At 42.5% G+C, this 16,490-nt stretch overlaps 1 protein-coding gene across 1 annotated transcript in view; it reads left to right on the plus strand.

The window, feature by feature from the left end:
• Positions 1 to 16,490, plus strand: part of LOC147689434 (exocyst complex component 1-like) — a 1,248,358-nt gene that overhangs the window by 212,745 nt on the left and 1,019,123 nt on the right. Inside the window, exon 3 of the mRNA XM_086939926.1 lies at positions 391 to 520. Coding sequence (XP_086796052.1) covers positions 391 to 520 — 130 coding nt within the window. The remainder of the gene's footprint in view (positions 1 to 390; positions 521 to 16,490) is intronic.

Here is a 16,490-nt window from a genome sequence, read left to right on the forward strand (position 1 = left end):
GGGGTGAATATTATATAGAGCTACACAAAATTAGGGTGAAGCAAGTTGGAATTCTGTCTCTGGAATATTGTGGCATCTTGTGAAATGAGGACTGTGAATAGCAAGAGGAAGACTCGCCCTTTAAAGAGGTTATCAGAAAGAAGGTTGTTGAGTTGTACAAAGTAAGGCCGCTTGCACAAGGCGGTCAAGGTTACGATATGACCACTGGTCAGAATGTGGCCTAAAAATCATATTACATGCTGTGTTCTCCAAATCTATGTTCGTATTTCTCTGGCCCCGTTCTCACGACCCTCTGTTTTCTGAACCCGCTTAACCTGCCCCATGACTGCACTCTCCTGTGCAGAAGGTACTGCATAGCTGACTCATTGGTGTCTTCCTTGTTTTGTGCAGCTTGTTATGAGCAGTGTCTGGACCCTGCTGCAGAGGGACTTGTTTGGCCCTGGGGATGAGCGGCTCCTAGAAATGGCCTTTGTGTGGAAGTCCGGCAGGAAGAGGAAGGTTCGAATTCTCTGCGTTGTAGGTGAGAATCATCCAGCCTCGTGTACATCATTCTACAGTGAAATTATGCCATGTGGAAAGGGTGAAATGAGAAATGGGTCCTAGAAAGGTTATGACACACAAAATCTTAGTTACCTTAGTCTGCCATGAAGGGTGCCCAAGCAAATGGTGTAGATGCACCCTGTTTCAAGGCATCTACATGCACTACTTTTCCTGGCTGACCGTAGTCCTGATGTGAATCTGTTGCTGCTTTATACACCTTGTTGCTAGATAGAGTCCCTTAGACATCTGTATGTCGTCCATCAGCAAATCTTTGACTTATGAAAAACTTGAGAAGTCATTTTGCTACCAATATCTTGAACTGTTCTAACACACAAGGTGTGGTCAGCCTTTATCAAGTGTTGCTGCCGAGGCACAGTAGAGTCTTGTGGCACTTCCCAGACTGTTGACTTTGCCATGGAGAGGAATGATGCCAAAATCGTTTTGCACTCTAGTGATGTGTGGGCACTGCCCTGTGCTCCTGGCACATTGCCTTTTCCTTCTTCCAGTCTCACATTAGCTGGGTCTTTTCTGTGTCTTCCAACCTTGTACATCCTTCTATCATTCTTTGAAAGAAGCCTGAATCCCTCTGTATTCTAGCAATGTGTGGACACCGCCTAGTGGTCCTGGGGCAGTGCCCCTTCCCTCTTTCAGTCTCACATTAGCTGGGTCTTTTTTGTGTTGATCCAGTGCTCTGATTGAAAAACTGTCTCACAAACGCTACCTAACACCTCAATACTCAGCATTAAGCATTAAACACTTATACAGGCCCATAACACCAATGAGACAATTTTTGAGCTACTGAATCAGGTGATTTGATTTATAACTCTATTCACAAAATATTTACATCATTATATACAACTGCAGTTTATCATTCTTTAGCATGAGTTTAAACATATTATTACTCATAAATCAAATCACTTAAGGCGATTGGATCAACTGATGGAAACTAGACCATGAATAAACAAGACAGCTTGTCATTTCAAATCTAATTTTATTATCTTTATTTTTTATAAGGAAAAACCATTTACGTTTTAGAATCTTTATTTTATTTTGCAAAAGAAGAGAGCAGCATTTAATAAAGAAATGAAATTAAGACTGACATATCAAAGCAAGCTCAGAAACATGAATTATTAGCAAATAACAGTTTTCCATTCCCTAAATCTTTTTCCCTGACTATTTCTCTCTTCACCTGAAAAGGAAAAGTCACTTAAAGTCAGCTGTCCTTACATGCGCCAAAGGTCAGCATGTCACGACACTCAGGAATCGGAAAGTAAGAGTTTTTTCCTTGCTCATTGTGTCGGACTTTATACCTTTTTCACTAATTAAACTTTCTACATTTTACATTCTTTCATGAAAATCCAAGCTTTTCATTGGCTGTCCTGTGTCAGTCCACGATAAAGTTATTAGGTCATGTCCGACTCTTGACCAAGTCCAGGCTTTACATAAGCCCTGTTGTCTTTTAATTCAGCTTCCTCAAGAAAGTAACTTTTCCTCGAGTTCTGAACATTTCACTTCCTAACCTTGGCAGGCATATCAAGTTCCTGTCCTTGGGTCATCTTTCCATGAGCACGTTCAACGCGACCAAAGAACTGCTTTTTAATTCACGATGACAATGCAGCAAAAATCTTCACAGCTGCGCATGTGTGATAAGTTCACTCTGGACAAGCTTTTACGTCTGCAGCTCTGTCAGCCATTTTTTCTGAACCATCTTTTAGGCCTCACTTTGGAAACTATTATTAAACAGACACAAGACATCAATTAATTAAAGAATTGAGACCCATTATGTTACCCCCCCCTTTACTTATTAACCCTGTTAATTATGTTACCTAGCAAAGCACATATAGGCAGCATCATAATTACTTCTCCTTTTCGTACAGCAGGAACTCCATGAGCTTTCATCACAAAAGATATAACATAAGCACATAAAATAAGCACATGCCATTAGTTTTACTGCTGCGTTTAATACTGACAAAGACAATAGACAAGATTAGTTTGTTATTATTTCTTTGCGTTTGCAACATAGAGCACATTAGTTTATCCCACGTGTAATGATAAATGCATTCTTAAACTAAGTTGATTAATAATTTCACCACAAACTTTTAATTTGGTTACTTTGTTATGGAGAGATTAACTTCACAAGTTTGAACAAAATCTTGTTCTTCACCTTGCTCTATAAACCCCCTCATCTGGTGATTTCTAAATCACCAAATAATACCCCAAAATTTATAAATTTTCAACCCTTGAACATGTTTTGGACTTTCTTAATATTAGTATTTCTAAACTTTAGATTCACCTGATCTTCTGCATTTCTCATATTGAGTTCTACGAAACTCTTCTAATTCTATTTCTTTTTCTTTTTCTTTTCTAAGTTTGCAAATTCTCTTCTTTTCTATCACATGTTTTCTTCTCTTGTGTATCATGCAACTAATTTTTAACAAAAGTATCACTATAGCTATGATTATTAGAGGAAAAACTGTTTTACCTATAATTGAACTACCAATCTCTTGAAACCAGTGTTTAATGACTGCAAATCTTTTACTTAAACGTTCTGAAAAACTCTCTTCTTCTAAAGATTCTACTTCACTGTGTATCTCAGTTATATTCTTTATGTACATCTCTATATTCTGACTTTTGTCAGGAATGTATGTGCAGCAATGTTGAACATGCAAAATTCCACAGACACCACCCTCCATAGCTAACAGAATGTCTAGTGCAAGACGGTTCTGCATTACCATGGTTCTCATTGCAATAAGTTCTGTATTCACTAATTGAAATCCACTTGCAGTGTCTGTTGACAATCTATCTACAATTGTAGACATTTTTCTAATTTTGTTTGCATTCAGGGCTATTCCCACCATAGGTATTAATGCACCAAATATATCTCCCATTATTTCTGTAAAGCTTTCTCTTCTATATCTATTCAGGTGATTGCCAATTTCAAATGAACCCTTTGCATTTCTATCCACATGAACATTTTTTGGAAAAACTAAACCTACATAGCACGTCCCATACCAGTGGTCTGGGAGACTGTGATAAGCTTTATTCCCACAAATAAAATAAATTCCAGGAAAAATTGGATCTTTGCCTCCTTTAAATCCCCAACCCCCTGTAATACGTTAAGTGTCTTCACATTGACTTGCACCAACAAAATATTTGTCGAACAAAGTATTATCTCTTCTTATACAACATTTTCCACTAACAGGTTTATCTTTATGAATTGCAACATTTTCATTTCTACCATTAAGCTTTTCATCTTCCATTTGCCAAATTTTTGACTTGGTAGTTTTTAACATCTCATTTCGCTTATAAATCGCCCTTCTCTCTTCCACCATATTTAAGAATGACTTCTCTTCTGTTCTCAATTTACATGTTAAATTATTTCTAAAAGCATACTCATAAGTAAGTTCACTAGCTGTTAAGAAAAATTCCCTTATCTGTTTAGCATGTTTCACTTTATTCAAGCTATCTACAACTTTTAAATTTGCAAAAATGTCATCAAAATCTGAGTAATAATATTCCAAACGTCCAGTTTTATAAAACAAACTAGCTATTACACTACATGTTATACCATAAGTAAGAGGAAGCATATTGTATGTAACACCCTCAGACACAGAAGTAGGTAATTTCACACAGATGTAACAATCTTTTGCATCCATCACCTTAACATATTCTGATAAAAGCCTTGAAAAGGTATTGCTAGAAAAATCTCCAACAGATCTATCTTGATGAATCTCTGGTTTATGTACAATAATTTTATTAGTCTTATCAATTGTGTCATGATTATCAAAAATGTTACTAGTCATATTAGCTTTTTACATCTCTTTATCTATTCCAAAAGGAAAAATAACAGCTAGAATTAGCCAAACTAAAATTATCAATATTACACATATTAAAGACAATTTGCAACATCTTTTAAGAATTGAGCATCTCGAATTATCATTAGTATAAGCCATCTTTACTATCAAAACAGAAGCCTAAAAATAAAAGAAAAAATGAAAAATTAAAAAATGACTAAATATACTCCCCTCTTTTTTTTCAGATAACTTTATTTACTAACAGCTTTTCTTCAACCTTATGTCATACATCAAATGTGTTTACCAGCTAACACAATTTCTTCGACCTTGTGTCACCTAACACAATTTTTTCAACCTTGTGTCACCTAAAGAATAAAATCAATAATTATCACTTTCATCATCTAAATTAACTTGACTACTATTTACTTCTACTACTGGTGGAATAATTATGTAGGTCCACTCAGGTGATTTATACTTCTGATTTGGCGTTATAGTTCTCTTTGGCCTGCTGCTGATCACTTCTATTCTCTTTCCTGCTTGTTTTTTCTTATTTAAGTCTTCTTCTTTTTGACTTGTGATCTTATTCACCTGCTCTTTTGCTTTATTCACCAATTTGAATTTTAGGCCTTCGTTTTCATTTGGCCAATTGTCTCCTTTTCTTGTTAACCTCCTTTTCGGTTCCGCCAAATTATACTCCACTCTCCAAGCTCTTTTCCTTGATCTTTTCAATTTTGATTCATCTCCACTGTCATCTGTTTCACTTTCTGTGTTATCAGCTGATTCATTAATTATCAGTTTTATTGTGTCAGATTCTTCTTCAGATTCAGGTACTTCTTTACTCTGCAGTTTCAATTTGTTAGGAGCAACTTCTTTATAGCTGGTACTTGGAATTTCTTCTTCTTCTTCTTCAATTACTTCCAGTTCACCAGTTTCAGAATTTTCGTTCCTTCTTCCAAAGTTTCTAATCTGCTTTTCAATACTCTCCTGATCTTGATCTTGAATCACTTCTTGTTCAATTTCCTCTTCTGCTACATGATCTAGCATATCATTATCATTTTCTTCTTCAGAATCTTGTATTACAACTTCTTTATTTTCTTCATTCACTGCCTCATTCGCATTTGAATCTTCCAGATCTCGACTTTCTTGTCGATCTTCAGAATCTGGATTTCTTTCAGGTTCTTCTTCTGAATCTGAATCAGCTGTTGTATCGCCTTTTCGTCAGGATTCTCAGGTGTAGGCACACATATGGTATGACTAGCATGATTCCATCTTTTCAATGCCCCACACTTTACTGCATTTGTTGTGACCAGTATCACCTGTCTTGCCTTCTGCCACCTTGGTACTAGGCAATTCCTTCTTCGATGTACCTTTGTCCTTACCAAGTCTCCTGGTAACATATCATGAGCTTGTTCTTTCTCTTTTGAAAATACTTCAGTTCCTACCTGATGGAACACAGAAGTCACCACGTCAGATAGATTTTTGCAGTAATCCATAATGACACTATCATTAATGCTCAACTGTTTATCAACTGGAACAAATGCTTGCTTTAAGACCCTGCCCATTAGAATCACGTGGGGGCTCAATCCTGTTTTTCTATCTGGAATGCTTCTCAAAGACATCAAAACAAGTGGAAGTGCATCTGCCCACTTCATTCCTGTTGCTAAACACATTTTAGCTATCCTGTTTTTTATTGTACCATTCACTTGCTCAACAACTCCTGATGCTTCTGGTCTGTAGGCACAATGCAATTTTTGCTTTATTCCTAGTGCTTCACAAATCAATTTTAACAATCTGTTTTCAAAATGTGTGCCACGATCTGTTTCGATCGACACTGGAAAACCACACCTTGGTATGAATTCTCTCAAAAGCAATTTTGCCACAGTAATTGAATCATTGTGACGTGTTGGAAATGCTTTCACCCATCTTGAAAACAAACAGATTATCACCAAAACATATCTGAGTTTGTTGTGAGGTGGCATTTCAATGAAATCAAGCTGTATTCTGGTAAATGGACCACCCTCCCGTCCTATGGTTCCCATGCTTACAACAGTTTTTCTGTTTGGGTTGATCTGTTGGCAGATAAGACATCTTTGACAAAAGGATTCTACAATTATTCTGAATTTGGGATTGTACCATATCTGCCTAAATAATCTAATCATTGAGTCTCTTCCAATATGTCCTGGACCATGATACATGCGTGCCATGTCAGAAATCAAACTGTCTGGCATTACTGCTCTGTCATCTTTGTAAACCCAAATCTCATCTTCTTCTCTTTGTCTGCATCCTGCTTTTAACCATGTGTCTTTTTCCTCATCACTCGCCTCATCTTGTAACTGTTTTACTCCTTGCCAAGTCTCAACTACAGATATTAGCATAAGTGAGTTCAAAACATGTTCATTATCTTTTTTTCCGATTGACTGACACATTATGCTTTGCACAGAATTTTGCTATTGAATCAGCATATGAGTTTACTTTTGTTATGTAGTCCTCTCCTTTCTTATGTGTTGTGCATTTAACTACTGCAATTTTTTCTGGTAGCTGAATTCCATCGATCAATCTTTTGATCAACTGAGCATTTCTGATTGGTGATCCTGCAGAAGTTAAATAACCTCTTTGAGACCAAAGCTGGCCATAGTCATGGACTACACCATAACCATATTGACTATTAGTCACTATGGTAATTTTTTGATCTTTTCCCCATTCACATGCATGAATCAAAGCAATTAATTCCGCTACTTGAGCTGAACAAATTCCTTTGAGACTGGAGGCTTCAATCACATCTGCAACTGTGCCCACCGAATATGCTGAACTCAAAACACCTTCATCTGTTCTTAAGCATGAACCATCAACAAACAAAACATAATCTGATTTAGGCAACGGGACATCTTTAATATCCTGCCTTGGTTTTGTGCAATACTCTAATACATCCAGGCATTCATGATCAACCTCATCTCTGATTTCTGTTTCAGTAGTGTCAGGTAATAATGTGGAAGGATTTAAATTCATACATCTCGCAATTGAAACATTGTCTGATCCAAGAATAACTTTTTCATATTTTGTCAGCCTATTGTTTGTCAAATGCTGTGTTTTGCTTTTAGTGAGAAGAATTTCAACTGTGTGTGGCACATATACTTTTACAGGAAATCCCATTATTATTCCTTCACTTTGTTCCAAACTCACACTTGTTGCAGCTACTGCCTTTAAGCAACCTGGTAATGCTTTTGCAACAGGGTCAAGAACAGCTGAGAAATATGCTATTGGGTTTCTCAGTTTTCCATGTCTTTGAATCAAAACTGATAATGCACATCCTTCTCTTTCACTGCAATACAGCTCAAACTCTTTTTCATAATCAGGCATTCCCAATGCTGGAGCTTCACACAAACTTTTCTTTAACTGCTCAAAAGCTTCTAATTCAGTTTTTGTTAGGCTAATCGGGTCTTTTTTGTCTGCTTTTGTCAGTCTCTGCAGTGGTTTTGCGATTATTGAAAATCCACTAATCCATTGGCGACAATAACCTACCATTCCTAGAAACATTCTAACTTGTCTCTGTGTTTTTGGAGGTTGCATTGCTTGAATTATTTTTATTCTTTCTGTTGTCACTTGTCTGATTCCCTATGCAATTCTGTGACCAAGATATTTCACTTCTTGTTTGCAAAACTGTAATTTCGCAGGAGATACTTTATGCCCCTCATCTGCCAGATGAATTAATAGAGTAATGTTATCTGTCACACAGTTATTTCTTGTTTTTGCAGCTACAAGGAGGTCATCAATATACTGCACTAACGTAGATTTTCCAGGTAAATCCAGATTTTCCAATGATTTCTTTAGCAACTGATTAAAAATAGATGGACTTTCGGTGTACCCTTGAGGGATTCTACACCATGCTAAAATACACTCTTTGAACCGGAACGCAAAAAATTGTTGGCTTTCTGGATGCAATGGAACAGTAAAGAATGCGTTGCATAAATCAATAACTGTATACCATTCTGCATCATGCGGAATTTGATATAAAATTACCGCTGGGTTGGGTACGACTGGGCAACATGGAACAACAATTTTATTCAACTTTCTCAGGTCCTGAACAATTCTGAAAGTTCAGTTTGGCTTTTTAATTCCCATAATCCGTGAGTTACATGAGCTACTCTCGATTTCTTTTAGGACACCTTGGGGCATATTACCAAGCAATAGCGATAATTATCGCTATTGCTTGGTTAGAGACGAATATTTACCGCAGCGCTGCGGCGATTTTTACCGCAAATAAACCTTGGTATTACCAAGGTTTAACGCAAATGCGGTAAAAATCGCCGCAAAGCATGAATATCGCTGAAAAGTCAGCGATATTCATGCATTAGCGAGCTAATGCTCTTAGCCATGTTATCCACCTCCCATTGGATAACATGGCTAAGAACTGCTCAGGGCAGGTGTTAGCTTTTGGAGATATTCCCGCTTAGCGCGAATATCTCCAAAAGTTGGTAATAGGAGATGGCGATGTTAGCGACTGTTTTCAGTCTCTAACATCTTGGCACGCCCACTTTGCATCTCATTAGTGATAAATATCACTGATATGCAAAGTGGGGCCCAAGATGGTCGCTATCTCCTACTAGCTGTCGCTAACTGGTGTTAGCGGCAGCTAGGTAATAGGGAGATAATTTTATCTCCGCTTTCTTGGCTTTTAAAGCCAAAAAAGCGGAGATAAACCCCCTTGATAATATGCCCCTAGTTTTACGAATTTGTCTATTACAGGAATAACTCCTTCAATCACTTCTGCTTTTATTTTATACTGAGGAATGTTTGGATAATCTGCTCCTTGTTTTACCGATATTTGTACTGGGTCTACGTTTTTCATCAAACCCATTTCATCTCCAGTGAAATCACAAATTTTTACATTCACTGTGTCTTTTAATTCTTCAGGTAAATTATTTTTATCAAACACAGGAAATAATTTACTTTCTTCTGCCTCAACCATTGACATTGTTAATTTGTAAAGCCCATCTTCTTCTGAGGTTTGAAGCTCTATACCATCCAGTGAGCAATATATTGCGCAGTTCATTTAACAGAGAATATCCCTACCTAATAGATTTACAGGACTGCTATCACAAACTACAAATCTGTGCATGTCTTTAAATTTACCTATTTCAACTTCAACTGGTTCAGTTAAATCTGTTTTAATTTGCTGATTAGCTACACCTACTACTTGGATCTTTTCTCCAGACAGAGGAAGGTTTTCTATTTCCACTGATCTAACAGTAGAACGGGTAGCACCTGTATCCACTAGGAAAGTAATTTCTACATCATTCACTTTACCATTTACAAATGGACCAGGTTGATCTACCTCAAGAGTGGCTCCACGCACACACTCTTTCTCTTCTCTCAGGCACCGTCAGAATTAATCCTCAGATTCACTCCCTCCATCTTCTTTCATCCAAAATTGTTGAGACACATTCGGCACATTCACTCTTGTGATCTGTTTACCTGTTCACCTCCGCTGAATCCTGTTTCTGTACTGTATCTCTGCAAATTTACACAGTTTGGAAGTGGCGGTTGTGGTAACTGACTTTGCTGATTCACTACCTGTCGCTGTAGCTGTTGCTGCTCATTTATCTCATTCTGCATCTGTGGATTTAATGATGCATTTTTTACAAAGGTTCTGGGCGGATTCTTACACTCGCGCTTCCAGTGTCCAATTTCGCCACAATTAAAACATGGGAGTTTCTGTTTTAACTCTTCTATATTTCCTATCAATTTTGGTTTATTATTATTACCTTTAAATTTTCCTTGATTCTGATCAGCATTTTTATTTCCCAAAGTTGCTATTGGTTGTTCAGCCACTTTCACCTGGGCCCACATTGCTTTTTCTTTCAGCTTCTTTTGTTTAGCTTCTATCTCATCACTACAGTATTTTGCTTTTCTCAAAATATCATCTACAGTGTGTGATTGCAAACCAACTATTCCAGTTCTTACCATTTCACTAATTTCAGGTCTCAAGCCATATACAAATCTGTATATAAAATGGCTCATATCCTTTTCACTAAGAGGCTCATAACCACTGTATTGTTTAAATACCAGCAGTAATCTTTCATAAAATGAATGTACTGATTCTTTTGATTCTTGAATTGTTCTATCTATTTTAACCCAATCTATGTCTTTTTTTTTTTTTTTTGGTGTAAGATTTTTATTGACAGTTATCATCAAAATAACAATAGTACATTTAGTCAGTAATACATTTCGTACGGTAATGCAGTAGTTTGTACTTTTACACAGCTATTCAGCCGACAACCCTCCGGTTCGGCAGCGAATGTCAAAGATGATGTGGAATGCCATCAGGATATAGTATTCGAAGTCATGAAATCTTACGTTTTCAAGTCCATTTTTATATTTTTGTAAAACAGAAAATAAACAAAACAAACTCAATGGCTCATCTGTGTTGTATAGTCACAAAGCAAGAAGAACAAATGCTGTCAATAAAGTATGCCGATCCCAACCGCCCAGGTAAATACCCCTCCCCCCTCAAGCACCATGCTAAGTCGAAATCCCCATCAGCAAGGTAACATTTCCGATCCCTCCCCAGAGCACCCCCTCGATTCAATCAACCATTTCCTCCTCATCCTCCGAATCTTCGTCATCATCCTCCGGCAGTCGTTCACATATGTCCCCTCTGTATCTATTCCATGCCTCCCATACCTTGTTCCATTTCTTCGGGTTAGCTCTCATTTTATATACAGTTCTTTCAGTTAGCATCAATTTATCCATAGTTCTGCACCACAATGCCAATGTAGGTACTTCCGCCACCCCCCATCTCTGTGCCACGTCGCGCTTGGCCACCATTGTACCAATAGTAACCCACTGCTGTTGTCTAAGATTAAGGTCAGTACCCTCCCAGACATTCAGTAGACAGAGGCGTGGCTCCGGCGTAAGGGAGGTGTCAAGGGCCTGGGATATTGTTCGCATGACCTGTTGCCAATACCTACTAATGAATGGGCAATCCCACAGTGTATGTAATAACGTACCATCCTCCCCGCATCCCCTGAGACAGTGTGGGGTTTCAGCCCTATGTATTCTATGTAGGGTGGTTCTCGTGTAATATACTCTATGCAGTATTTTTAGCTGCATAAGCCGGAACCTGGCTGACACCCCTGCCTCCCTTGGAGATGCCATAGCAGCATTCCAATCCGTCTCGTCCATAGCTCCTAACTCATTTTCCCACTTTTCTCGTAATTTCTGCAGGGGATCCGGGAGATTGTTCAACAATTTGCGATATGTGAGTGAGGTGGCACGTGTCTGTAGAAAGTCCGTAAGAAGCCTGTCTTCTAGGGGTGAGGACTCCGGGATGGTGGTCCCTGGTTCCAACACCGCCAGCAGAGCGTGCCTTATCTGGATGTACCTATATGTTTCAGTGGGGCCTAGGGCATACTGTTGTTGTAGTTGTGAAAAGGGGAGCACCCCTGAAGACGTCCAAAGATCCCCCACCGTTGAAATGCCTATATTATCCCACTGGGTGAACCCCTTGCTGGACCTAAGGCAACCCAGTTTTTTGGTGTCCCAAAGCGGGGTGAGTTTCGTGATGACCCCCTTCCACTTCAGCCGAGTGAGCGCCCTGTACCATAAGGCAACTGTATGTTTAGTAGGGCCAAGCAGTCCTTTAAGGAGACTCGGGTTATATAACGGGGCTAACAAACTTTGCGTCCCCAATTGGGCCCTGTCAGCCAGATATGCCGGGTCATCGTGTGGTGCGTGGAGCCATTGGTTAAGTACCTTAAGTTGGGATGCCCAGTAGTAAAGTTGTACATTCGGTAACGCTATTCCCCCATCGTACCAACCACGGTTAAGTTTAAGGTGGGCAATTCTCGGTGGACGTTCACCCCACAGCATGGTAGTCACAACTGCGGTGACTTTATGGAAATAGGAGGGCGGAATTACATCTGGGGTGTTTTCCAGAGCATACAGGAGGCGTGGTAGCGCCATCATTTTAAATAAGGCAGCGCGCCCCAGTAGCGTGAGTGGCAGGGCTGTCCAATGTCGGGCGTCTGCCTTCAGACGAAGGAGGGGGGGCGCCAGGTTCCGATCATAGAACATGGCTGTGTCACCGGTGACATGGATGCCCAAGTATTTAAAGGAGACATCGGTCAACACTAGAGGACAGTGTTCAGGGAGGACTGGCATAGGGCCCTTCAGGACATAAAGGACCGACTTCGTCCAGTTAATGGTATAGCCGGAGGCCGAGCCATGCTTATCGCAGAGTGCCAGCAATATCGGGACACTCGATTCGGGAGCAGATAAGTAGACCAACATATCATCAGCATACAGTGATACTCTGTCTTCCCAGGCCTTCGTCCATTAAATACCTTTCAGTAGTGGTGTCCTTCTAATAATAATAGCGAGTGGTTCAAGGACCAGCGCGAACAGTAGCGGGGATAGGGGGCAGCCCTGACGAGTCCCACGCGCCAAAGGAATTGCTCGTGAGATGTGGCCATTGGCCGCCACGTGGGCTACCGGGTCCGTGTAGAGAAGTCGAACCCACAATAGAAATTTCGGTCCGAAGCCCATCCGGGTCAGAACTGCAAACAGGTATTGCCACTCTACCATATCAAAAGCCATTCTGGCGTCTAACGACAAAATGGCCGCCGGTTCCTTCAGTAAGTGTGCCCGAGCCAGTGCGCCGTGCACCCTACGGAGATTCAGTGCCGTGCTCCTATGCGGCATAAAGCCCGATTGGTCCGGGTGGATCAATTGGGATAAATGCGGAGTCAGCCTATTTGCAATCAATTTCGCCAAAATCTTCGCCTCCGCGTTGAGGAGCGAGATTGGGCGATATGACGTACAGTCCTCAGGAGGCCTGCCAGGTTTTGGGATAGCCACTATCGTCGCCAGGCGCTGGTCTAAAGGCAACGTTCCGGTCCCTCGGCAGTTCTCAAACATGGCCAACAGAGGTGGGCCCAATGCATCCGTCATCGTTTGAAACCATTCGATCGGTATCCCGTTGGGGTCCAACGCTTTACCTGTATGCAGCGCACCTATCGCCATACGGAGCTCCTCCACCGTGAGGTCTGCTTCCAGCTCAGTTACCGCCTCCGGCGACAGCGTCTCTACTTCTACATCCTGGAGAGCTAGCTCCGCCGCCTCTGCCGTGACTACCACCTCTGGGGTATAAACCATCTGGAAGTGATCCGCTAAGAGGTCAACAATTTTGGAAGGGTGCGTGTGACACGTCCCTTCTTGGTCCCGCAATTGTAGAATGTGCCTGCCACCGTCCTGTTTCTTGTCTAACCAGGCCAGTAATTTATTGGCCTTATCGCCCACATCATAAACCCTGCTCGCAGTCGACTCTATATGTTCTAATGTCCGTCGTCGAAGAAGGTCGTCATGTCTTTGCTGGCAGAGATGCAATGCGTGTCGAGTGTCGTCCGACGGTACATCCATATGAGCTACGTTAGCCTGTTCCAACTGCAGTTCTAACTCTACCAGTTCCTGTTTTTGCTTACGTTTATGGTCGGTTATAGGCGCGATCGCCTGGCCTCTCAACACTGTCTTATACACCTCCCACAGTGTTGTCGGGGAGGACACCGAGCCGGAATTCTCCTGGAAGCAATGCTTGGTGGTCGTTTTTAGGGATTTTCGAACTGGGGGGAGTTTAAGATAACCAGGGTAAATAGGATAGAGCCGTTTGCGAGCCGCTGTTGTGCAGGACAGTGTAGCAGTCAAGGGGGAATGGTCCGATATACCCCGGGGCTTAATCTGCACGTTAGCAATCGTGAGTCTGCCACCCCCCAGTGTGAGAAAGTAGTCAATGCAAGACAGGCAGTCATGAGTGGATGAATAGTAGGAATAGTGGCGATCAGTAGGGTGGAGCTGCCTCCAGATATCGACCAGACCCTGCGCCAGAAAGTCCCCGAATTTCGTTGGGCCAGTGGGGGGGGGTGCGGACCGGGAATCTATCCATATCAGGATTGGCTAGTGCATTGAAATCTCCGCCCACCATCAGGTCCCCATCCGGGAGTTCCAGAAGAAATTTGCCCAGGTCCGGAAATGCCGATGAGTGTAGCGCTGGCGGGATGTACACAGACACCACATTAATGGGCACACCTTCCCATTGCCCACACACTGCCGCGAAGCGGCCATGTTTGTCTGTTTTTGTGGAGTGTTGTATAAAGCGCGATGTTTTTTTCACCCAAACACCCGTCCCCCGGGACCCTGAAGTGAAGTCCGAATGTACTACCATGTGATAACCTCTCCTATCCAGAGCTTTGGTAGCCGCCCCCACCAAGTGTGTTTCCTGAAGAAGGGCGATGTCGCAGTTCAGTCGCCTAATACATTGCAAAACCAGTCCCCTCTTCACTTTGTCCCCAACCCCCGGACATTCCACGACATTATCTGTAGCGGTGGCACAGGCCCCACTCCAGTGTCAGTTGTTATGTTATTAGGTCGTGGGAGGTCCGCCATTGTGTAGACGCGCGTGTGAGTTGGTGTTCCATGGGGTAGGACAGAGCTATGGTAGCTGAAGAACTTCCCTGCCCTGTGCAACCATTCGCATGTCGGTGCCTTCGTAGTGCTAGAAGATCAGAGGTGGCACACCCGGTATAAGGAATGCGGCCATGTGTGACTATGAATGATTCCCAGACGATGAATAGAGCCAAACAATTCAAACAAACAAACCAACGAAACCCCCCCGTTCCCAAAACCCCAACCCGCCCTGCTTCCCTGCTACACGGACTCCAAACTGCCCGCCACCCCAATTTAGCAGAGTGCTTTGACCCATCCCAAAGAAAACACACAGTTACTTGCTCGTTGGGGGTGAGGAGTACTCCGGAATTAGCGACCCCTCATACCCTCTGCAGAGGCCCTCGGCCCAGTGTCCATGGCGGTTCCAGCCGCAGTCCCAAACAACAATGTCTCATACCTGTTGAGTGTTCATGAGTCTACCTCCTGGTTCAGGTCGCCATTGTCTCTTACTGACGAGCTTCTGCCACTGTTCGTACCAGCTTCTCCAGCGTCGTCCCGGTCGTTTTGATGTGAGCCACTCTTAGTCCGTCCAGGGCGGCGAGAGTGGGAGGCAGGACGCCAGCCGTCCAGCCAGTCTCGTGCAGTCTCAGGGTTATCGAAAAACCAGGTCCTGTTCTCCGCCACCACCCGGAGCCTGGCAGGAAAAATCATGGAGTAAGGGAGTTCTCGTTTTCTGAGTTCCTTTTTAATGTCCAGGAAGGTCTTCCGCCGCCTGGCCACCTCCGCCGTATAATCCGGGAAGAACGCCACCGTAGAGTTGAGGATTTTCACCGGCGGTGAAACCCGCGCCGCTTGAAGGATAACATCCCGGTCGCGGTAATTAAACATTCTTGCTAGGATCGGCCTCGGCGAGGCTCCTGGCTTAGGTTGACCCCCCGGAACTCTATGTGCCCGCTCGACTGAAAAGAAGGCCGACAGTCCTTTAGGTTGAAGGTGTGTTTTAATGAGGTCTTCCACGTACAAATCCATCGCTATCGTGCCCTCCGACTCCGGAACACCAAGAATGCGTACATTGTTCCGCCTGGAACGGCCCTCCTGGTCGTCCAGCTTATCTTTCAGGATTTTGTTTTCCGCCATGACCGCTTCCATGGCCGTCTGCAGTTCCGAGACATCCTCAACCAGCGATTTCGTGACCAGTTCCAATGAACCTACTTTTTCGGCCATCTTGTGGAGATCCGCTTGGATACGGGTGATTTCGGTCGAGATGGAACCCACCGTCGTTTGGACCTGCGAGAGAGCCTTCATAACATCATCCAGCGTCGCCTTCTTCGTCCCCACAGGCTCGCCTGGTTTCGTGGAAGAATGTTTCCCATCCGCCGGAGGGGAAGCGGTTCTGTCGTTCGTGTATCGCTCAATACGAGTCTGGGTCGTACCGCCTTTAACACCTTTCCCGGCCATAGTTCGATCATGGAGATTATACAGTTCGCCGGCACGATGGGGCACCAGGAGTAACCACCGTCACAGCGCGGCCCTCAGTTTAGTTCAAAGAGGAGCTTTCGCAGCAATGAGGGAAACGCCCCGATGATCTTAACGGAGCAGATGGCAGGAGATTATTCTTATGGTTTTCCTGAAAATCCTCGGGCAACTCCTTCGATGAACTTCCATCAGTTATGGCAAATGTTCTGTCCCTAGACAGGGATCTCGCCCGCCGGCCGTCAC

This window comes from Lissotriton vulgaris, chromosome 10 (assembly GCF_964263255.1).
Source record: "Lissotriton vulgaris chromosome 10, aLisVul1.2, whole genome shotgun sequence".
In the NCBI taxonomy this organism is placed as follows: Eukaryota; Metazoa; Chordata; class Amphibia; order Caudata; family Salamandridae; genus Lissotriton; species Lissotriton vulgaris.